The sequence below is a fragment of the Paralichthys olivaceus genome, chromosome 2 (genome assembly GCF_024713975.1).
Source record: "Paralichthys olivaceus isolate ysfri-2021 chromosome 2, ASM2471397v2, whole genome shotgun sequence".
NCBI lineage: Eukaryota > Metazoa > Chordata > Actinopteri > Pleuronectiformes > Paralichthyidae > Paralichthys > Paralichthys olivaceus.
Genome location: NC_091094.1, coordinates 15,849,273 through 15,868,193, shown reverse-complemented (window position 1 = coordinate 15,868,193; position 18,921 = coordinate 15,849,273). Strand labels below are relative to the sequence as shown.

The window sequence follows — 18,921 nt, the reverse complement described above, 5'->3', positions numbered from 1 at the left end:
GTCCGGTAGATGGCGTATGAAGCCCTCAACATGAATAGAAATGACAGACACTGAGTTTCTGCATTTTTTTCTGGTGCAGCTTTGAGAATAACAGTTTTGCTGTGTTTTCATTAAAGGAGGGCAGAGCGCAGCTTTTAGTTCATGTTCAATTTTCTTTTCATGTTTCACTGAGTCACTGATTCTTTTGAGAATTTGAACTCATACTACACAAAGGGGATGGGGGGGGGGGGGGGGGGGGTCAACCATTAGTACTTGTAGGGAATACAGATCTGTGCTATTATGCTGCGTAGAAAAAGTATGTTTGTCAGCAGTATCTAAATGACCTACATACAAAGAGTGTATCTGTCCATTTTATTTCTGCGCTCAGCTTCTGACGGTTACAGACACTGTTGAAGGAAAATGTTCCCAAACATTTATCCTAATTTGATTTTCCCAGACTCGGTGCTGATAGCAGTGGTGAGGACTCCTTGTTCTGTCTAGAACCCTGACTATTCACCTCCAGAGACGTTGCATGCGTAGGTCCCAAATACACCCACTGAACAACTTGTCTTTTCAGTGTCGTATTTGCATATATCTCTGAACAGAAACCAGTTCAGTTCATAACCTCCCTCCCTGTGGGTGCTTGCCATCTCTGCTCCAAGAAAACTCCCTGTGTCCGTCACCTCGTTTTTATTGAAGCGTGCCACTCTTGGAAATCACATTTACTTATTATCACACACTCAAAAATCAAGTGATGTTTCTTGTTAGTAATAAAGCCCCTAATGGCTCTCAGAAGCCGCCACGTGATTGGCTGATTCCCTCTGTTGCTAGGCTACGGCCCCACAGTATGCCTCGGTGATGCTGATAGCAGACTCTACTACTCCAAGGAGGAAAATGACGAAAGATGAGCACAAGGAAGGATGCTATATAACATTATTTTAATAATGGTACCCTATGTTTTAACCATAAAACATTTACAAAATATTCACAAGGTGATGCAGTCAGTTGACAATACATTTATTTTATTTATATATCTTCAAATAAAAAGCTTATACTCAGAACACATGGTTCAAATGCTGCCGTCTCTGCAGTCTGTAGAGCAAATCTATTATGTGTGACATCATACAATACTAACTTTAATTTACATATCAGAGAATCTGCAAACTAGCGAGGTTACGCATAGAATAATGGTTATATACAAAATATACAACAGAACACCTCAACATATTACCCATCAGACACTTTGGTCAGAAATGACCGATAACTTCTCCCTGATTACCGCATAGAAACATACAACACAAATCATTTCTTAAAAATGTCTCATTATATCTCAGTCACAGATGAGTTATTTTTTATATATAAAGATTTCCCACATGGTGACACATTGTGAAAATAGCTTAGATCATTTGAACAGGGCAAACACAAGCCATCCTCCTAACTGTGATAGACATTTCTATTGCTATGATATATAGTCATGTAAGAGGTTTCTCTATGTATGGAAAGTGCATTTTTACACTTGTAGCATGAATGTACAGTACGAAATCATCGTTGGTGAATGTTTGCATGTGTGTTTTTTTCTGGGAAAGAGTGTGAGCTTCCCTCCCGTGAGCTTCATAAGTCAACGGGAGGACAAAGTCTGGTGAGGAACAAAAAGCCCTCTTTTCTTTTTGGTCTTCAGAGTTGAAACTGTCTCGGACACAACTCCGGGAGGGAGAGGTAATGACTTCGTGGTTGGATGCTGACTCGAAGAACATGAGGAAGAACACAGACTATGGTTTAACAGTTTATTTTTAGCAACCCTGGAAGCAACTGGAGAAGAGATCAGTTTGAGTTCAGGAGCTTCCACCTCCTACTGTGCATCCATCTTTCGCTGAGTCCAACTCTGTCGCAGCAGCTCTGTTGGCACAGCTCCCACAACAACTACCATCATGCAGGGGCCAGTGTACTGAATGTGGCAGGCCTGGCTTGCATGGGGAGCCGGGTGGCTGTTTCTCCCCCCCAAAGCAGATACCTCGGTAGGCTGCGGGGCCGTCTGAGCTCAAGGGTCAATGCGGAAAGCCAAGAGCTTGTCAGAGTGCTGGTTGTTGAGCGTGCGCAGGTCTGGCAGACGAAGCAGCAGCTTTGGGAAGAGGGTGCTGTCGTCTGGGCGGCGGCTGGTGATGAGAGAGCGCAGTGCTTTTATTAGATTCTCCTGCAGAAGCTCCACTGCTCCCATGTCCACTATCCCAGAGCGGTCTGCAGAAAAGGAGAAGGAGAAAGTGGAGGTTAGATAAGAGGAAATGTGACTGCGTATAGCCTGTGCATGTGTGCGTAGTGGCACAAGAGTCTTACCAGCTGACACGAGCACGACGGCCATGAAGAGAGCCATCTCATCCGGCTCCAGACCCAGATATCCGAGCTTCTCGCTGAAATCAAACATGGCGTCCAGTAGGGAGCCCATGCCAAGGGCCCTCAGTGACGCCAGTGAGTAGGTCTGTCCGTTGAGGAAGGTCACTGTCCTCTCCTTGGCGTCAAACAGTGAGCAGAACCTCACCATCAGAACCTGTGGACAGAAGCAGAGCAGTTAGAAATGAATCGTGGAAAAAACAAGACGCAAAGAAAAAAACTTTAAATTCCAGCAACAAATTTCATTGAAGTGAACGTACCTGGAACGTGCCAGATTTGAGCAGCATGACCTGATCATGTTGGCTGAGAGTCTGGAAGCCGGGAATGCTCTTTGCAAACTCCACTACTTCTTTAACAGCAGGGGTGAAGCACTGGGAGAACGACTCCCACACCTCCTGACTGGAGCGACTGGCTGGAGCCACAGGACATGAGTTTAGTGGACACGCCTGAAGGGGAGGAGAGGAAGAAGCGAAGCGTTAGAGACTTTTTTATCTACATTCATTTTATAGATATCATATGTGTATCAAAGGAAAAAATGCTCACCAGCACTTTGGCGCCTCCATTCAGCTTCCAGGGGCAGGCGTTTTGGTTCTGGGAATCGTTGGCTGGAAAACTGTTCTGATTGGCTGAGTAGGACTGGTGTGATAGGTTGCCACTAACGGGGCACTGATTATGATTGGAGGAGTATGTGTACTTGGCATTGTCCACATTAGTACTGGTGGAGTTTTCATTGTTGGTTGGGGCAGCGGGGCAGTTTCTGGGGACATGGTAGCTCAACGTCCGGTTCCCCTGCTCCCCGTGAACCGCGTGCTGCGTCTGGTGCAACGAGGCGGGCTCCTGCACCGAGCCGTTCTGAAAAGAGGATGGGCAGACGTTGCTGTTGTGGGAAGCCATCTTGAGAGGTTTCTCGTCGACGTTTGCCTGGTAAGACTGCGACATGGGGCCTTCATTGGTCGTGGCGAGGGCGTCGGCGGGAGGCGACACCTCCATTTCCATGGAAGCAGATTCATTAAGGCTGTTCATGTAGCTCTGCATCTCGTCCAATAGTCTCTGCTTCTCTCGCTTGGGAATGCGACCAAAACGCACAGCTGAGGAGAAGAGCAAGCAAGAGAGAGCATCCTCGGTTAGAGATCGCTGAGCATCCACATCACTGCCAGCTTCTTACTGGCAGCACTTTAATTCATCCATTACACAGACACTTACAATCATTTTCACTTTGAAACAGAGCTCTCGGTTCTCGCTCCGATATGAATTCAACATCTGACACTCGACTGTAATCTCTACACACAGAACTAATCTCACTGACCACTCTGACGCAGTCGGTCTCCATCACAGCTGTTTCACCACTAAAGCCTTCATCTTGTGTGCCCGCCTCATCTTCCTCTCCATCCCTTCACAATCCTCCCTTCCCCCTTTTTTCAATAGCGCACCTCCACTGACAGCCCTATTTATAGAGCTCTGTATGATACACCACCTCCCCCTCATCTCTCTCCCTTTCTGCCTTTCAGATGAGCACTCTGTTCTCTCCGTTCCTGTGGAAGTAGGTCACTGGGTCAACAGTGCTGAACATGATGTCATTAGTGAAGTGACAGAGTGAGTGAGTGGTAGAAGAGGTCAATAAAGACAAGAGAGGCAGGTAGGAGAGGTCAAGAGACCGAGGGTTGAAGGTGGGGAGGAAAAAAACAGGTTGATGAAGAACTAATTCGAAGGCAGATGTCATGAAAAAAAGAAATGGCTTTAGGAGTATATACTTCTATATGACAGGCTTGTTGTGGAGTTGGGTAAAACCAATAACCAACCTTCAATTATTCTGTTTAATTCATAAGGTTACTCATAAAGTTTCCCTGTTGTAATATGATGAATTTGCAGGTGATTTTTTTGGGGTCAACTAAAAAAGTTTGCTCCAGAAAAACCATGATTTATCATCACCTAGTTTAGCCCCATCCCCGGAGAGCAGACCCCTGCGGCAAAATAAGGCAGTGGAGCAATTTAGCTGCAGTAATATCATTTTCATTTAGAGTTCTGGTTTCATGATTAACAGGACGGAATAACATTACGTCTCTAAAGAGTGTTTGTAAATGTCAGCGTTGCAGGGAAAATAATAGAAAGCAGCAGCAGGTAAGACGGTGTGTCTCTGTGAACACAGGGGGTAATCAACAACTTTGTGCCCCAATTTCCCAAAATAAACTACATTTGTCACAGTTTCTGTATGACTGATGACACCTGGGACTCTGCAGCTCCTCTTGCCATAAATCAGACAGCGGGGGCAAGGAGAGAGGGAGGCAGAGGGGAACAAGAGACAAAAGGAGGAGAGAGGAGGAGGAGGAAACGAAATGAAAACTGCTTCAGACCCTTTTTACTGCAAAACGAACCTTTTCACATCACATTATATGTAGCTTTAAGATCTTGTCCCCTGGTACATATCAATTAAATCCTCTCCTCTTCACAGAGAAAACAACAAATGTACTTGGTTTTATTTATGTCTAATTATCTGCGTAAAGCACATTAACACTCACCATCTCTGGACATGCCCACGGACAGACACTTCTTAAAGCGGCAGTGTTGGCACCGGTTTCTGTTCATGCGCATGATGAGACAGTTTTCATTCTTCACACACATCTTGTAGTGGATGTTCTGCTGAATGCTGCGTCTGAAGAAACCCTGGAGAAGACACAGGAGGAAGAAAGACTTTAAAGAATGTCTGCTGTGACAGTGTGTGTGTGTGTGTGTGTGTGTGTGTGTGTGTGTGCACCTGCTGAAAGATAAAATGTCTAACATGATGCTGTCTCACCTTGCAGCCCTCGCAGGCGTGCACACCGTAGTGGAACCCAGATGCGATGTCTCCACACACCTTACACAGAAGCACCATACCTCCAGTTTCTATGAAAGAAACATACATCCATTATCAGAGAGGAAAATACAAAGACAAAGACATTAACATGGAGGAGAGCAGGAAGGATGGATGTGAGTGGACATACTCACTGGTGAACGTGCCAGTGAAACCACAAGGTCTTTTGGCCACTGTGGGTTGGTTGTAGGTCGCCGTCGTAACTTGGGCAACTGGAGCATTGTTTACTTCGGGAAACTGGAAGACCATTTTCGGGGAAGGGGTTCCTCCCCCTTGTTCGCCTCTCTGCCTCGTGGCCCCAATCTCCTGAAAGAAGCCACCCTCTGGGGACGAGGGCTGTGAGTGGGAGGAGGGCGACTGGGTCTGGTATCCGCTTGACGGGCTTCCAGGACTTGGGCTGGCACTGCCAGACGAGCCGGCATATAAGATGACACCACCTGGAGGAACAAACACAGAAAGTCAGCTCACTGATCCTCATCTGGGTTTTCTGTTCACATGCACAATAGATGTGCAAGTGTTAAGCAATACTCTTCTTTTGATTCAGTGTGCGTAGTTGGCAGACATCCACAAACACACCCACATGAAAACCATCATCATTTCAGAACAACAGAAATGTGAACTGGGAGTGTTCACTTGTTTTTCGTTTAGAAATACAGGTTGTTTAGAAATACAGGTTGTTTAGAAATAAAGCTAGAGTAACAACAGCTCTGACCTGGGTTTGTGTGCAAACTTACTAATCCGGAACATAATCAAATAGAAAAATGTGCCAACTCTGAAACAGAGTGAAAACAAGCTGACTGCATGTTGCTTTTAGCGACACTTTGATTATGTTAAATAAGAATAACCAGGAATAATGGAAACATTTTTCTGTTGGTTTAACCAACACCCACGTACAGCAAACAGTGACTCAGTTGAAAAACATTATGGATGAATTGATTTGATACAATCACTGTATTATAATCATTCACATGCTGTAAAACCAGTTGAGAAAATGTACAGGGAATAGGAAACAGCATACGAAGTGCATCAGTAGGTATCAGTGCCACAAGCAGGTCTTTGTTTCGAGACGTCACAACCAATCAGAAATGCCCTAATACCCCTCACCACCCATCCACCCCCCTTGTTTTGCAGACAATGTTCTTCCCTGCGAGATGAAAGACAGCCCCTCACGTGCAGGCTGAGGCAGCCAGCTCCCTCCCTCCCTCCCTTCAGCACTGAGTCTTTTCTCCTCTCCCTCCTCCCACCCCTCCTTCTCTATCCACCGCCTCCACTCCCACTCCTACTCCTCCCTCTCTCCCTCCCCTATTTGGCTCCAAGCCTGCAGACCCATCTATCCGCCAGCCACCTGACCGAGAGCTCACATGGACTCTTGACACAGTTCCCGCCCGGCTCACAAGGCTCTTTGCGCAGTCCCGTGTAGTCAACAGCAGCAGCAGCAGCAGCACAATAACAAGCGTTAGGGCAGATCACGTTTGGAACAGAGAGAGAGAGAGGGCTTTAATGCTGTGACTACAGACGTACGGGGGGGGGGGGGGGGGGGGGGGGAGCAGGGCACAGATGCCTTCGCTTGATGCATTCCTCAGAGTCACTAGAAAGTGTGCAGAGGGCAGCAGTCACGTTGCCACTGTTTTGACACATTACAATGATTTGCTTGGGGGGTTTTAATCACATCAGTTGAGAAGGTCATGGTGCATTTGGATCACAGGTGTTAAAGCGTGGGAGTGAGACAAAGCCACCAAGATTCATTTCCCCAGTTTTTAGACTGGCATCATTCTGTACTTTTTATATTTGTGCGAAGATCACTGAACCGTATGATGATGATCCCTGTTTCCTGTTCACAGTTTGCCCTCCTTGTTATTTGCAATGGGATCACTGTGTCAGGTGCCTAATTACTTAAAAATAAAAACCAACCAACCGGAGCACTTCCCATGAGCAGCAGTTGCGTGCTTTAGATGCTCAGAATCTGTGTCAATCACATCATCACGGCCATGATTGCACAATGCAGGTCACAAGCAGACAATGATTCCTGGTGATAAAACCTGTTTCATATCAGATGTTTGCTCTATTCTGCCCCTGCTCTCTCGTCAGAGGCTGGCCTGTTGAACTGTAGTAACCGTGTTATCGACAGTGTCTTTGCGTATTTCTTCTCAAGGACCTTGAGTCGTCTGAGAAAATAAAGCCCTGCCCTTCTCTTGCACTTTCTCTTCTTGAGAAAACACGTGCTGCATTTCTGTTTAGCTCTAAGTGCCTCCTTAATTCCACGGCTCACACGTGTCGACACTGACTGCGAGGTGCTCCGGCCTTGTGTGGTGGCGGCTCTGGTGTCAGCTGGCCTGTGACTTCACCTCGCACACAAACACTGCAATGTGCATGTGGCAGCTTCCCAGTGTGTCTGTCGTGTGAGAAAGGTAGAAACTTCTCGGTCACATGTGTCACCTGCGGACGTGTGTCATACAAGCTTTACTTGTGCATTCACAGACAAACATCCCCTCCCTTCCAAACTTTACAATATTCTGTCTCTTTGTTACTATTTCCTGGAATCTGGTTTGACTGGGAGCCAACACGAACTCTGAAAATATCGCCCCTGCCGTGCTCAGGCACAGGTTACAACATGTGACCTGTGGGCCCACGTACGGCAATAACAACTGCAGTGCAAACACAACGCTCCACTGCCCCTCCTTTGTCCAGTTCTTCTTGCCTTCCGCTCTCATGTGTTCCCATCCCCGCCAGGCAAACTGTACACTCCCCATGCTTGTATCATATCGCAGGGGGGGGAGTCAAACACATGCCCCCTCTTGGTCTGTCCTCTTTCAGGAGAACATTTACAAATGCGCATGGCCTCACTCCATGTGAAACAGCTGGCCGCATGACAGATGCCTGTTGAGTACTGGGGATTCGCTAATGATTCACGTATTTATAAATTACTTAGTCATGTATTTATCCTTCGCTCCACTGCTATAAACATAGGCATGTACACAATGTATATGGTTGGATAGAGAAAGACAGAAAACGCCCTTTGCCCTCTCTTTTGATTATCAATGATATATCAGGGGCCATTAATAATATAGTAGGAGTCCACAACTCCCATATCATCGAAATGATAGATTGCACATGTGAGTATAAAACACAATCTGTGTCATGCCTCTGATAGTAGTAGGACACGTTGATTGTAGGGATTGTTCCTTGTGGCAAAGTGTTGTTGCTGCAGCTGCCACTTAAATGAAGGGTGGTGCACACGGTGGTTTGCCAAACCCCGGGTTAAACACAACCTGGTGTGGGGGTCGTGTGTCCACTAACACTAAGCGAGTCCAATGAGTTCTCTAACCATTTCCCAACCAGTTACAGTAACCAGGCGGCTGGTGATCCTCTGTGACCCACTGACCAAGCTGCAGCAGCAGGAGGAGGAGGAGGAGGAGGAGGAGGAGGAGGAATCCCCGCAGCACAGAGAGAAGGGCTCAGAGAGGGGTGGGGGTGCGGGGAATCACGCGCGGCACGTTGATACAGAGGCAGTATACACGTGCTGGCAGCTCGAGGCGGGGTGGCTGCGTGATTCAGAAAAAAAAAAAAGTAGAGGAATGAGGCGCATGACTCAGAACCACGACCGTGCGTGTGTGGGAGGGAGAGGACACACGACATGCGAACATGTTCTCTCTGTGGGGTTCGACCATGTTCCATCTACGTGCTGGTCATTAGTGGTGACGTCACTGGTAATATGACTCATTTGCCTCGAGCTCTTAGGCGACTACCGGGTTTACCCCTCTTTATATACAGTCTATGGTTTACCCCACATCTCCATATGTTGGCCGACATGTCTATTGTCGCTGGCCCGTCCATCCCTCCATCTTTAAGAGACTCGGAGTTGAGGTTGGTTTCAAATAGGTTCGCTTATCCGTCGATCATGTGCATCCGCTCCCATCTCATCTCATCATTCATCCCCTGGCAGAACAAACGTGTTTCCAGGAGTCATGGTCGGTTCATGGAAACACAGTTTGACACCAGTCTCTTGATTTGACCCAGTGGGCGTGACCGCTCCTTGACACATAACCCACACTCACGTGCGTCATGGAGAGGGAATGAGAGAGTCTCTAATGAATTACATCCAAGTGGCCTATTAACACGGATCACAGTCAGTCAACGCAACATTCCCCACTCTCTACAGCTACCACTAAACGCACCACCGGTTACAGTACTTCCGGGTATTTTTAGGAAACAGAAAGAAGCAGCTGTGTGACAGGATGTGTGTGGGAAGATAGATGTGAAGATCGGGGGTAAAAAAGAGGAAGAGCTGCTGCTGCGGAACCAACGTGTCCGGGTGCAGCAGGGGGCGTCCTGGGTCATGCTTCACGTGTGTGTTTACAGGAGAATCGGAAGTCCGCGTCGCAGATTGACGACAGAGCCCCTCCCTCCACTCGCCACTGTCCACAGCACCAGGCAGGAAGCCACATGTTACACATGCATGTGCTTTTAACCATCACCGTGCACGTGGCCACGACAGTTTAAGATTTAAGACGCAGGTATGTTGAAGTGGATAATCAGTAAAGTGTCAGCACTGCAGGGACAGAGCTCAGATGCAAGCTGGGATTTACAATTCCAACTACTGTCAAACACACACACACACACATAACTAATGTCAGGTGTAATGGAAATAAATTAACCCATTTACGCATACACTCATCCTACAATATAAGCACATATTGACCCTTGTAAGTTTACACAAGTAGACAAAAAGTCTAAAATATACCACATGCAAACCCCTTAACAATAATATTAAAGTGCTGTGGCATCTTTCCCATTATATACCATTAATAATCCCGTCCTAAATCCCTGCTTCTGGCACTGAAGTAAAAGTCTCCACTGGTTTTACGCACAAGACGCTCAATGCAGTTTAAGGGCAACTTACCACCAGGGCTGTTCTCCATGTTCTCCGCTCGGTCGATGCTGCTCTCCGGTTCCGTGGTGTTAAATCGTGAGCTGGCTTTAATTCTGGACCGACTGCTGCTGCTGCTTGCCACCACTGAGGAGTTTAGTTGACACCGGTGAAAGGGTCATGAACTGCCAAGGCATAGAGAGCGTATCCAAAACCTCAGAGAATCAGGAGTGCGCAAGGTGTATTGGGGGTTAAAACCCAAGCCAAAGACACCGTAAAGAAGAAAAATAGAAGAAATAATTGTTTGCAAAAAAATGTTGAAAATGAGAGCAGATCTGTTATTGCCTCAGATCGTCTCCAAAAGGTGAAAGGATGCGCGCTGGGGCTGCTCGACTCTGCGTCCGCACACCTCCTGCTGCTGCCAGAGGTATCACTGTGGAACTGTGCTTGTCTGAATCACAGAGGGTCCCGGAGCTCTCAGCTGCTTGACACGTACAGTCACAATCAAAACATGACCGGAGTGGAAGTGGTATAAGCTCCCCTCTCTCTCTCTCTCTCTCTCTCTCTCTCTTTCTCTCTCTCCACACACACACACACACTCATCAATGAGCAACACGCGTCCCAAAATAACCTGCACGTTTTCAGGTGTCTGAGAAATGTGACCACTTTTTTTCTCCTCCCTCCCTCTCTCTCTCTCTTTATGTGCACCCGTTTGTTGATGCGTATCTATCAGGGATGTCTCTCTCCCTCCCTCCTTCTCTCTGTCACGCTCTCTGAAAACATCTCACCCTCCTCCCCCAACACGCCCCCGCTTATTTTTTTTTTACTCTTTCTCGCATTTTCATTGGCCGAGAGCCCCCCTCGTGGAGTCTGCACATTGGGCTCGTTCGACGCAGGAATGCTGGTTAAAGCTCTCCAACATGTGCGCAAGGCATGTGAGCTGGCGCTGCCCTACTGACACACATTTTATGCAAATGGTTGCCTGGGCTCGGCCATAACAGGGGGAGAGGGGAGGGAGAGATGGGAGGAGAAAGAGCGAGGTCTCACTCCTCTACCACGTTTCCCCAGACTTCTCTCTCACAGGTTTTTCGAAGGAAATTATAAAAGTTTACTCCCACTCCACTTATCTAAATAAGGTTGTATCGTGCTTGTAGAATGTAATGCAGATTAAATAACACTAGCAAAACAAGACAACCTAAAAGATTCAAAACAAACATTTGTTAAAATTAGTCCTAAATCCCAAAATTTAAGCAATGATTTCAAAACAGACTATAATCTTCTGAGGCAAGGAATTCCAGAGCCTTAAATATCCCTATTTTACGCCAAAATAAAGAGGTATATACAAGTTAATTAAACGAGGGACAACCCCACTAAAAAGAGGTGCTTGACTCCTTCCCCATTGCCAGAAAAGGAGTTGGCCTTTCTGTCTTTTCCCTGGCACGTCATGTCCAATGTCACATTGCAGTGAAAACTGAGGCAATCTCTCACCTCTCTGTCTTAGTGGCACGATCGGAGCCAGAACCAATAAAAACCTGTGTCTGCTGCAGAGTCATTTGTGAATGCCAAATGGATCCACTCCCATTGTAGAAAACCAAATGTTGAAGTCAGTGGTTTATTGACCAGTGGAAAAGAGGCTATGGTTACCAGCCTTGACTTAGGTGCTATACCAGTGAGTGTTAGTCAGAAGACCTTATAGATTATGATTTGGAGAATAATGAGTTAGTAACTCCATGGTATAACCGTGGGCTAGGCCACGCTGAGCTTTTAAAGTTATTAAAGCAGTCTTAAAATCAATCCTGAATTTAACTGATAGCCGTTGAAAGGAGGGAAGAATAGTAGAGTTATGGGCGTCTTTGTTGGGTAAAGGACAGTAAGGCTGATTGGCATCCGGAGAAAGAGGGCAACTTTCCAGGGGCTGGGACTGTGATGAACCCTCCAACAAACATCATGTGTTCTTAAATAGGGGCCCTGTATCAAATTCTACTTTTAAGACCCGCAAATATATCATACTAATCATAAATGTGTTTATCATCCATCCATCCCTTATCTACATCTCTTATCATTTAAGGGTTGGGGGGGCTAGAGCTGCTCCCAGGTGACATTGGGTGAGAGGTCATGATTTGGGTCAAAATAGGTACTTTTGTAAAACTTTGAAGTCGCAAATAAGTGTTTTGGAGAACCTAGAGTGGCCTTCAGGTGATTTATTTGATCTTTTTTTTAGGGTACTGTAGAAACATGGACTCTGTGGAAAAGGACACCCAAAAGAAGATCAGAGAGGGAGGTTGGCTGAAAGGTAAGAAGGAAAAAAGCTTTTACAAAAGCAAATAAATCAAAGTTAGAATGCTGTTTAAAATCCTCCACCCCTAAGTTTTGGCTAAGAAGTGCCTCTACCTTGGAAATTCAAAAAATGCCTTTACAATGCGGTGTTTGGAGGCGGAGCTAAGACCCCCCCTCCCTCCTTTGTGCGTGTCAGTGTGTTGTGTGACTGTAACTATGTCGACTGCTCGTCATGGAGCTCTGACCTGGGAAACTCAGTCATCAGGAGAGAAACAGTAATCTTTGTAAAAGCCTCGCCCGAGAACAAACTAAATCACACAGGAAGCCATTATTTTCTCTATTCATTATTATATTGTTAATAAATATATTGTTATATATGTGTATAGATATTGCAGTAAACACTCAATCACTATACTCAAATCATGCAATCCCCTCAGCTGATGCTCCAGATTAAACAGAATATTTGTGAAATTGTATAACAAACACTATACATTTAATATTAATATAAGATATAAATATCAAATCAAATCAAATTTAATTGATAGGCCATTTTCACAAATAGCAATCCTTAACCACCGACTAGAGTGAGGAAAAACTACCAAAACATGTTTACAACACAACAAATATGTACACATATATATTTATGCAATGAAATATTTACATATGTATATGCAACCCAAATATATTAGTATAAAACAGAAATATAAACATATAGACAACACAAATATGGATTGCAACTTTTTAAAAATTCTGTTTAATTGTATTTATATGTGTTTATGATTGATATAGTCAATTTAGCTATTGCATTTTAGGCTATATATCTATCGACTTTCTCCAAGTAAACATTAATTCATTGTACATACACAAATACATCAATACGATGTCTATCTATCTATCTATCTATCTATCTATCTATCTATCTATCTATATGTCTATCATTATAAAAACTTCAGGGAAGGAAAATAAAAACCTCAGGTGATTGTATTGGAGCCTGTCCACGTGCCTGTCGTTATGAATAAACATATATTTGGAGTGCGCATGCGCGTCGGCCAACCAACGCCACATTCTCAGTATGACTCTATGTGTGTGTGTGTGTGTGTGTGTGTGTGTGTGTGTGTGTGTGTGTGTGTGTGTGTGTGTGTGTGTGTGTGTGTGTGTGTGTGTGTGTGTGTGTGTGATCATCTGTTCAAACATAGACGATCTTCGGCTGAGGGAGAGGGCACGTGCGGAAGAGGCGGTGCTCACCGTGACTCCCGCCGCCCCTCCCTCTCCTCCCCGCCTACTCCATCACGTTTTTACCCCCCCCCCTCTCTCCCTCTCTCTCTCTCCCTCTCTCTCTCTCTCTCTCTCCACAGATTGTGTTTTTGTCCAGATATCGGCGCAGATCGGCGAGGACACAGTGGATGTAGGTCAGAAGCTGCCTGTGCAAACACGACCATCATTAAACAGCCCACATGTGCCTAAAACCACGGTGTCCTCACAGGAAGCAGAGAAACAGAGAAACAGAAACAGAGCGCCTGTAGCTGGCAGCCATGTAACAGAGGATTCAATGTAGGTCACGTTGCTCCCTCTCTCAGAGACTGCTGCTGCTGCTGCTGGTGGTGATGCTGCTGCTGCTGGTGGTGGAGGTGGTGATGCTGCTGGTGGTGATGCTGGTGGAGGTGGTGATGCTGCTGGTGGTGCTGCTGGAGAATGTTGGTGCCGAATGATAAAAAACAAAACATCCTCACTGCAGCTTTCCAACTTGTGGGGAACTAGGCTAAGAGGTCACATGTAAACTCTCTGGATTTCCACATCAGCTGCTTGTATCAGGTTCACATACAGGGATCAGATGATGGAGAACATTGTTCTGACTTGGATCTCCAATGATATGTATGTTTTGGAATTTTCCTGCGTTAAAGCATTCACTGAAATTCCTGATCCGACATGTTTCTAAAACAGTAAACAAGAATTATGTCGCGATCCAAGAAATACAACGTGAGCCAACATGACTGTGGTGAAAATGGGACATTCAGAGGTGGAAAGTTAAGTTGGTCAGTAATTGTTGGACTGTCTTCTCCTCTGCATTTATTTACTTATCTGGTCACAGAATTATTTGAAATGAATGAGTGACATTAAGAACATGTGACCTGTTTGTAAAAGATGATTCTTTTTAACCGACTGAACTAAACAGTATATGAGGTCGATAAGCTCCACGTCAACCAGCCACAGCGTATTGAGTACAATGATCTAATAATATAATTTGACACTGACTACTTTTATTTTTTAAATGCAGGAGCTTCTAAATGTGTATTTTTCCTTTAACCTTTACTTTAACGATTTCAATACTATTGCCACTTGGCACACCTCATTATCTCTTTTTCTTGGCATCAAATGTCTAATACTCACAGAGGCACGACAGGTCCGCCAGGTTTCTTAGCCACACTAGTCATAACTTGTTTATGTAAACATATTTGTTTCTACCATTTTTATGTATCACTATAGCAATATAGCCTCAAACTATTTCTGATAACTCAGAAATTGGAGTCTGCAGCAATTTTCTGTAACTATTTTAAACTACTAAATGCCCTCAATAAATTAAAGTTAATCCTCGACATCACATTCATCTAACGTTTAATGGATTATTAAATTTTCCTCAGCAGAAGACTAATGAAACAGCTGATATAAGAGGAGACTGCGTCATTCTTTTTCATTCTCTCTAATTCAATTAAATGATTTTGAGTTTACTCTCTTTGAGAATCTTAAAAAAGTATAATACTGTAAACTGTCTAATTTGTAATATGGGGCTATTCAAAAAATAACAACTTAAAAAATACATTATTGATGATTAGCTTTTAATCACATTTAATTTGAATAATTTAACATTAACAATAAATGTATACTGTTATTATTGAGGCAAACAACAGCATATAAAAATAGTAGTTTAAGACTATATTAACTATAAGGAAAATTATATTTTCAAGCATGTGGGGAAATTACATGCAGTTTTTATAACATAAGTATATATATATATATATATATATATAAAATAAATATAATTCGGTAACACTTGAGTTTAAATTGATTAAATGTTTTCTCACCCGTTTCTCACCCTAACCCCAGATATATTGGTTGTGTTAAGACACATAAGGAACAGAGGTGCTGTTTTTGATGTGTTATTATTTCTTGGTGGTTGAAGTTAATTAGGTTTTTATATTAACCTGGATTTGTTTTCAGTTAGAGTTGTTCCCTCGTTCTATGTTGCTTCTCTAACCCCTCAGTATCTGCATCTCACTTTACTCATGTCAGATGGAATAAGTAAATGAGCAGTGCCTCTCTGTGGTTAAAATAAGCTGTGCAGCTCACCCCTGGTGGAGAAGACAGATGTGTCTATTGTTGGTCACATTGCATCCAACGAAGAATCAGGTCTGGACATGAAGACAAATTTGGGACGTGTACTTGGTGTTGTTGACTGTTGTTGACGTATTCCTTCATATGAAAAACTAGTGTCCAGCGAAATAAGGCAGTTTGTTTATGGGAAAAAAAGTAGATTTCTTTTTTTAAAGAAAATGTTTGATTAGATTGTTCGTCTATTGGGCTCATCTGACTGTCACTCACGTTTTGAGATGAGACTGGGTTGTAAAGCAACATTAAAATTTGACCAGGAACACAGTTACAGATTTAAGATGCTGGTCTATTTGTTTGCCTCAAGGTGGCAGTGCTAGCATTAGTAAACGTATGTAAAGGCTCACTTGTAATTAGCTGTGGTGGTTTTGAAGCCCTTGCAAGGTTTTAATTCAGTGTCCTGTTGGGCTTTAAAGTCTCTGTCGTTACTGCTCCTCACTATATATGTGTTGGACGTATGTGTTTATTCCAGAGATGCAGGGAGGACAAAATTATACGGCACATTAGCAGTGCCACTCTAATTAGAGTTATATGGAGGGCCATCAAAACATGAAGCCTCAATAACTCTACAGCTAAATCTGCAGCTGTGCCTGCATTGTGCTGACTCCGTGTTTTTAAGTTGTTGTCAAAACATACCCTGACTTGTGGAAATGACATTTTTTCAACACATTCTGACTTATTGCTGCTGCATTGTGGATGCTGTGGCAATAAGTGGCACCTCCTCACCACCCTCTCCTCCAGGACAAACTCACTACTGACCGCTACGTTCATAGTATGTTGACAGTGTCCTTTTCTTGTAATATTCTATGGGGAATTTGAAGTCAGCAGAACCCTGTTCTCGCTGGCTTCACTCTATTAATGTGGGACGTTTTCAAGAATAAGGGACTTCATCATGTTTGACCCTGTACAGATGCTGCGCTGTTGCACTTTTTGTTGGCTGATGTTTCTTTATGTTTTGTATTGAACCTGGCTCCTCTCTATAGTGTGAATACACATGTGATTTGAGTGTCAAGCTCTCTGCACTTGTACTGTTGTAACCTCGACAGTCCCTTTAAATTTAACCAAGCTTCACCAAAATTCACACAACATTCATTCCCTAAATATACCAGATATTTTTTCATCAAGATCCAGGATGACTCCCTGGTGAAAATGATGAAAATGTCAAAAAATGTCCCATCTCGCAATGTGAAAATAATTCCTGGATCCACCCACTGATCTGGAGCTGCACCAAAATGTAATGGACTCTTCCCTGACCCATACCACATCCTTTCAGTAGTTTTTGTGTTATCTTGCTTTCAAACAATCAAACAGACAAAGGTGAAATCATAACCTCCTTGCCATATCGGTAATGTCAACAGAACAAGGCTCAAAATGTAGTGTTGTATATAACATTTAATGATATTTGCCATTTTAAGGTCTATATAACTTCCCAAAGTGTGATCCCAAACAACACAAAATGCTCAGTTAGTAGATTTGTGTTGTTATTCAGTTATGTAGCAACACTAGCAAACCAGTAAACTGTGAAAATGAATACAATGAAATTGTGCTTTTATTTTGACAGAGTTGAGCAACCCACCGAAAATCCCCTCTCTGATGTAATGCTCACAAACAGTAATCATTTTTTCTCCCCCTACACTGGAGAACTTTCTTGTGAGTGTGCAAAAACATCACATAGTTTGGGGAACAGTCACAACAGAAGAGAGAGAACAAACGTGTGCAGAGCTGTGATACCTAGGGATGCTGTGCTGCAGCCATCAAGGTTTATAGGTCATTAGGATGCACTGAGCATCAATCAGAGACTATATTAGTCTCCTGCAGCAAAACAAAACGATGTGTGTATGACTAATACTTGCCTCTGTTAAACCCTCTAGAGGGCATTTACATTTTCTGACAGGCAGACAGCCGAGATGTGCTGAGATCTGCTGACAGGTGGCCTACTGTGAAGAGCTGCCAGATTATCCTGAGGGCGGCAGCTCCATCCCACCTGTATCCAAACTGTTCAACACATTTACTTTTGTTTTGCAGAGGAAAGAGGAGGCAGGGTGAGGGGAAAACACTGGTTAGTGACGATAAAGGTGAATAACACATGAAATCTTGTGTCTTTGTGTAAAACTTTGGTGCCATGTTTGTTAATGAGTCTGTAAAGGAAAAGCTACTTATCCCAATATGTGTAAACTGTTAACCCATGATGTTATTTATGTTTTTTATAATTTCAAATGATCACTCCCCCTGGTTTGGTGAATCCATGCCATCTTTACTTTGTCGTGTTGTTGCGGTGGGCGACCTTTTTTCTGCATCTAAATTAAAATTCTACAACCTCCTGGGTTGACACGAGTTCAGTCAAATAAAACAACTTTGGTTTAGGTTTGTAAAACATTGTGGTTATGATCACTGACGCAAACACTGACTGTTTTTCTGGGACAAAAAAAGCCTGCAGTCTCCTCAGTGCAAAATAATGTTCAGTTTTATTTTGGTGACAGCAGTTTCAAAAGCAGAGGAGATGTTTTCCTCTGCCAATGAGGTTATGTTTTCTTCTCTGTCCATGTTTGTTGGTTTGTAAGCAGGATTACAGAGACCACTTTTCCATGGAACTTGGTGGAAGGATGTGGTATGAGCTAGGGAAGAAGCAATTTAATTTTGGTGCAGATCTGGATCAGGGGGTTGATTCATGATTTTCTTTTTCACTTTCACAAATAGGTTTTTAAAAAAGGGGGATTTTTCACCTTTTCTCTTTCACCAATATCTCAGGGAATAATTCTTGGAACTTGATGAGAAAATGTTTTCATGTTTAGGGAATTGTTATGTATAAGTGAAGTTTGATTGAATTCAAAGGGGCTGTTGGGCCTTTTCGGAGGTTTGTGCTCTCCTGAGTACCATTCTAGTTGATCCATTTGGTCAACAGCGGAATGAAGCTTAGTGGAGCCAGTCAGTGGACAGGTGGGTTATGACAGTAACTAGATATTTACATAATGAAAGGAGGTAGAAGCTGTGGCTGTAAGTCAGTAGTATCTGATAATCCATCATGGTTGGTTTTATCTATTGAACCTCCAAGATTAGAAATGGTCTACATTATATCTAACAGGTGTTTGAGCTCAGTCGCAAAGGTTAGATGTAAATAATGACAGCCAGGCATGAATCCCACTTTATACATGGATGATGTTCATCACAGTGGGATAATACA

At 43.8% G+C, this 18,921-nt stretch overlaps 1 protein-coding gene across 1 annotated transcript; it reads right to left on the bottom strand.

The window, feature by feature from the left end:
- Window positions 1-980: 980 nt before the first annotated feature.
- LOC109629340 (nuclear receptor subfamily 1 group D member 1-like) lies at window positions 981-10,783 on the bottom strand. The gene is made up of 8 exons (XM_020087037.2): window positions 10,113-10,783; window positions 5,347-5,649; window positions 5,156-5,244; window positions 4,881-5,025; window positions 2,908-3,452; window positions 2,625-2,810; window positions 2,311-2,521; window positions 981-2,214 (listed from the first exon to the last, which is right to left on the bottom strand). The coding sequence occupies exons 1-8, from the start codon at window positions 10,129-10,131 to the stop codon at window positions 2,018-2,020; spliced, it is 1,695 nt and encodes a 564-aa protein (XP_019942596.1). The 5' UTR covers window positions 10,132-10,783; the 3' UTR covers window positions 981-2,017.
- Window positions 10,784-18,921: the final 8,138 nt, after the last annotated feature.

Excerpts from the sequence above, each read along its gene's own strand:
- LOC109629340 (XM_020087037.2), bottom strand. Across the intron at positions 3,453-4,880 it reads CGTGGGCATGTCCAGAGATG|CTGTGCGTTTTGGTCGCATT; the intron begins GTGAGTGTTAAT and ends TCTTCTCCTCAG. Across the intron at positions 2,215-2,310 it reads CGTCGTGCTCGTGTCAGCTG|ACCGCTCTGGGATAGTGGAC; the intron begins GTAAGACTCTTG and ends CCTTTTCTGCAG.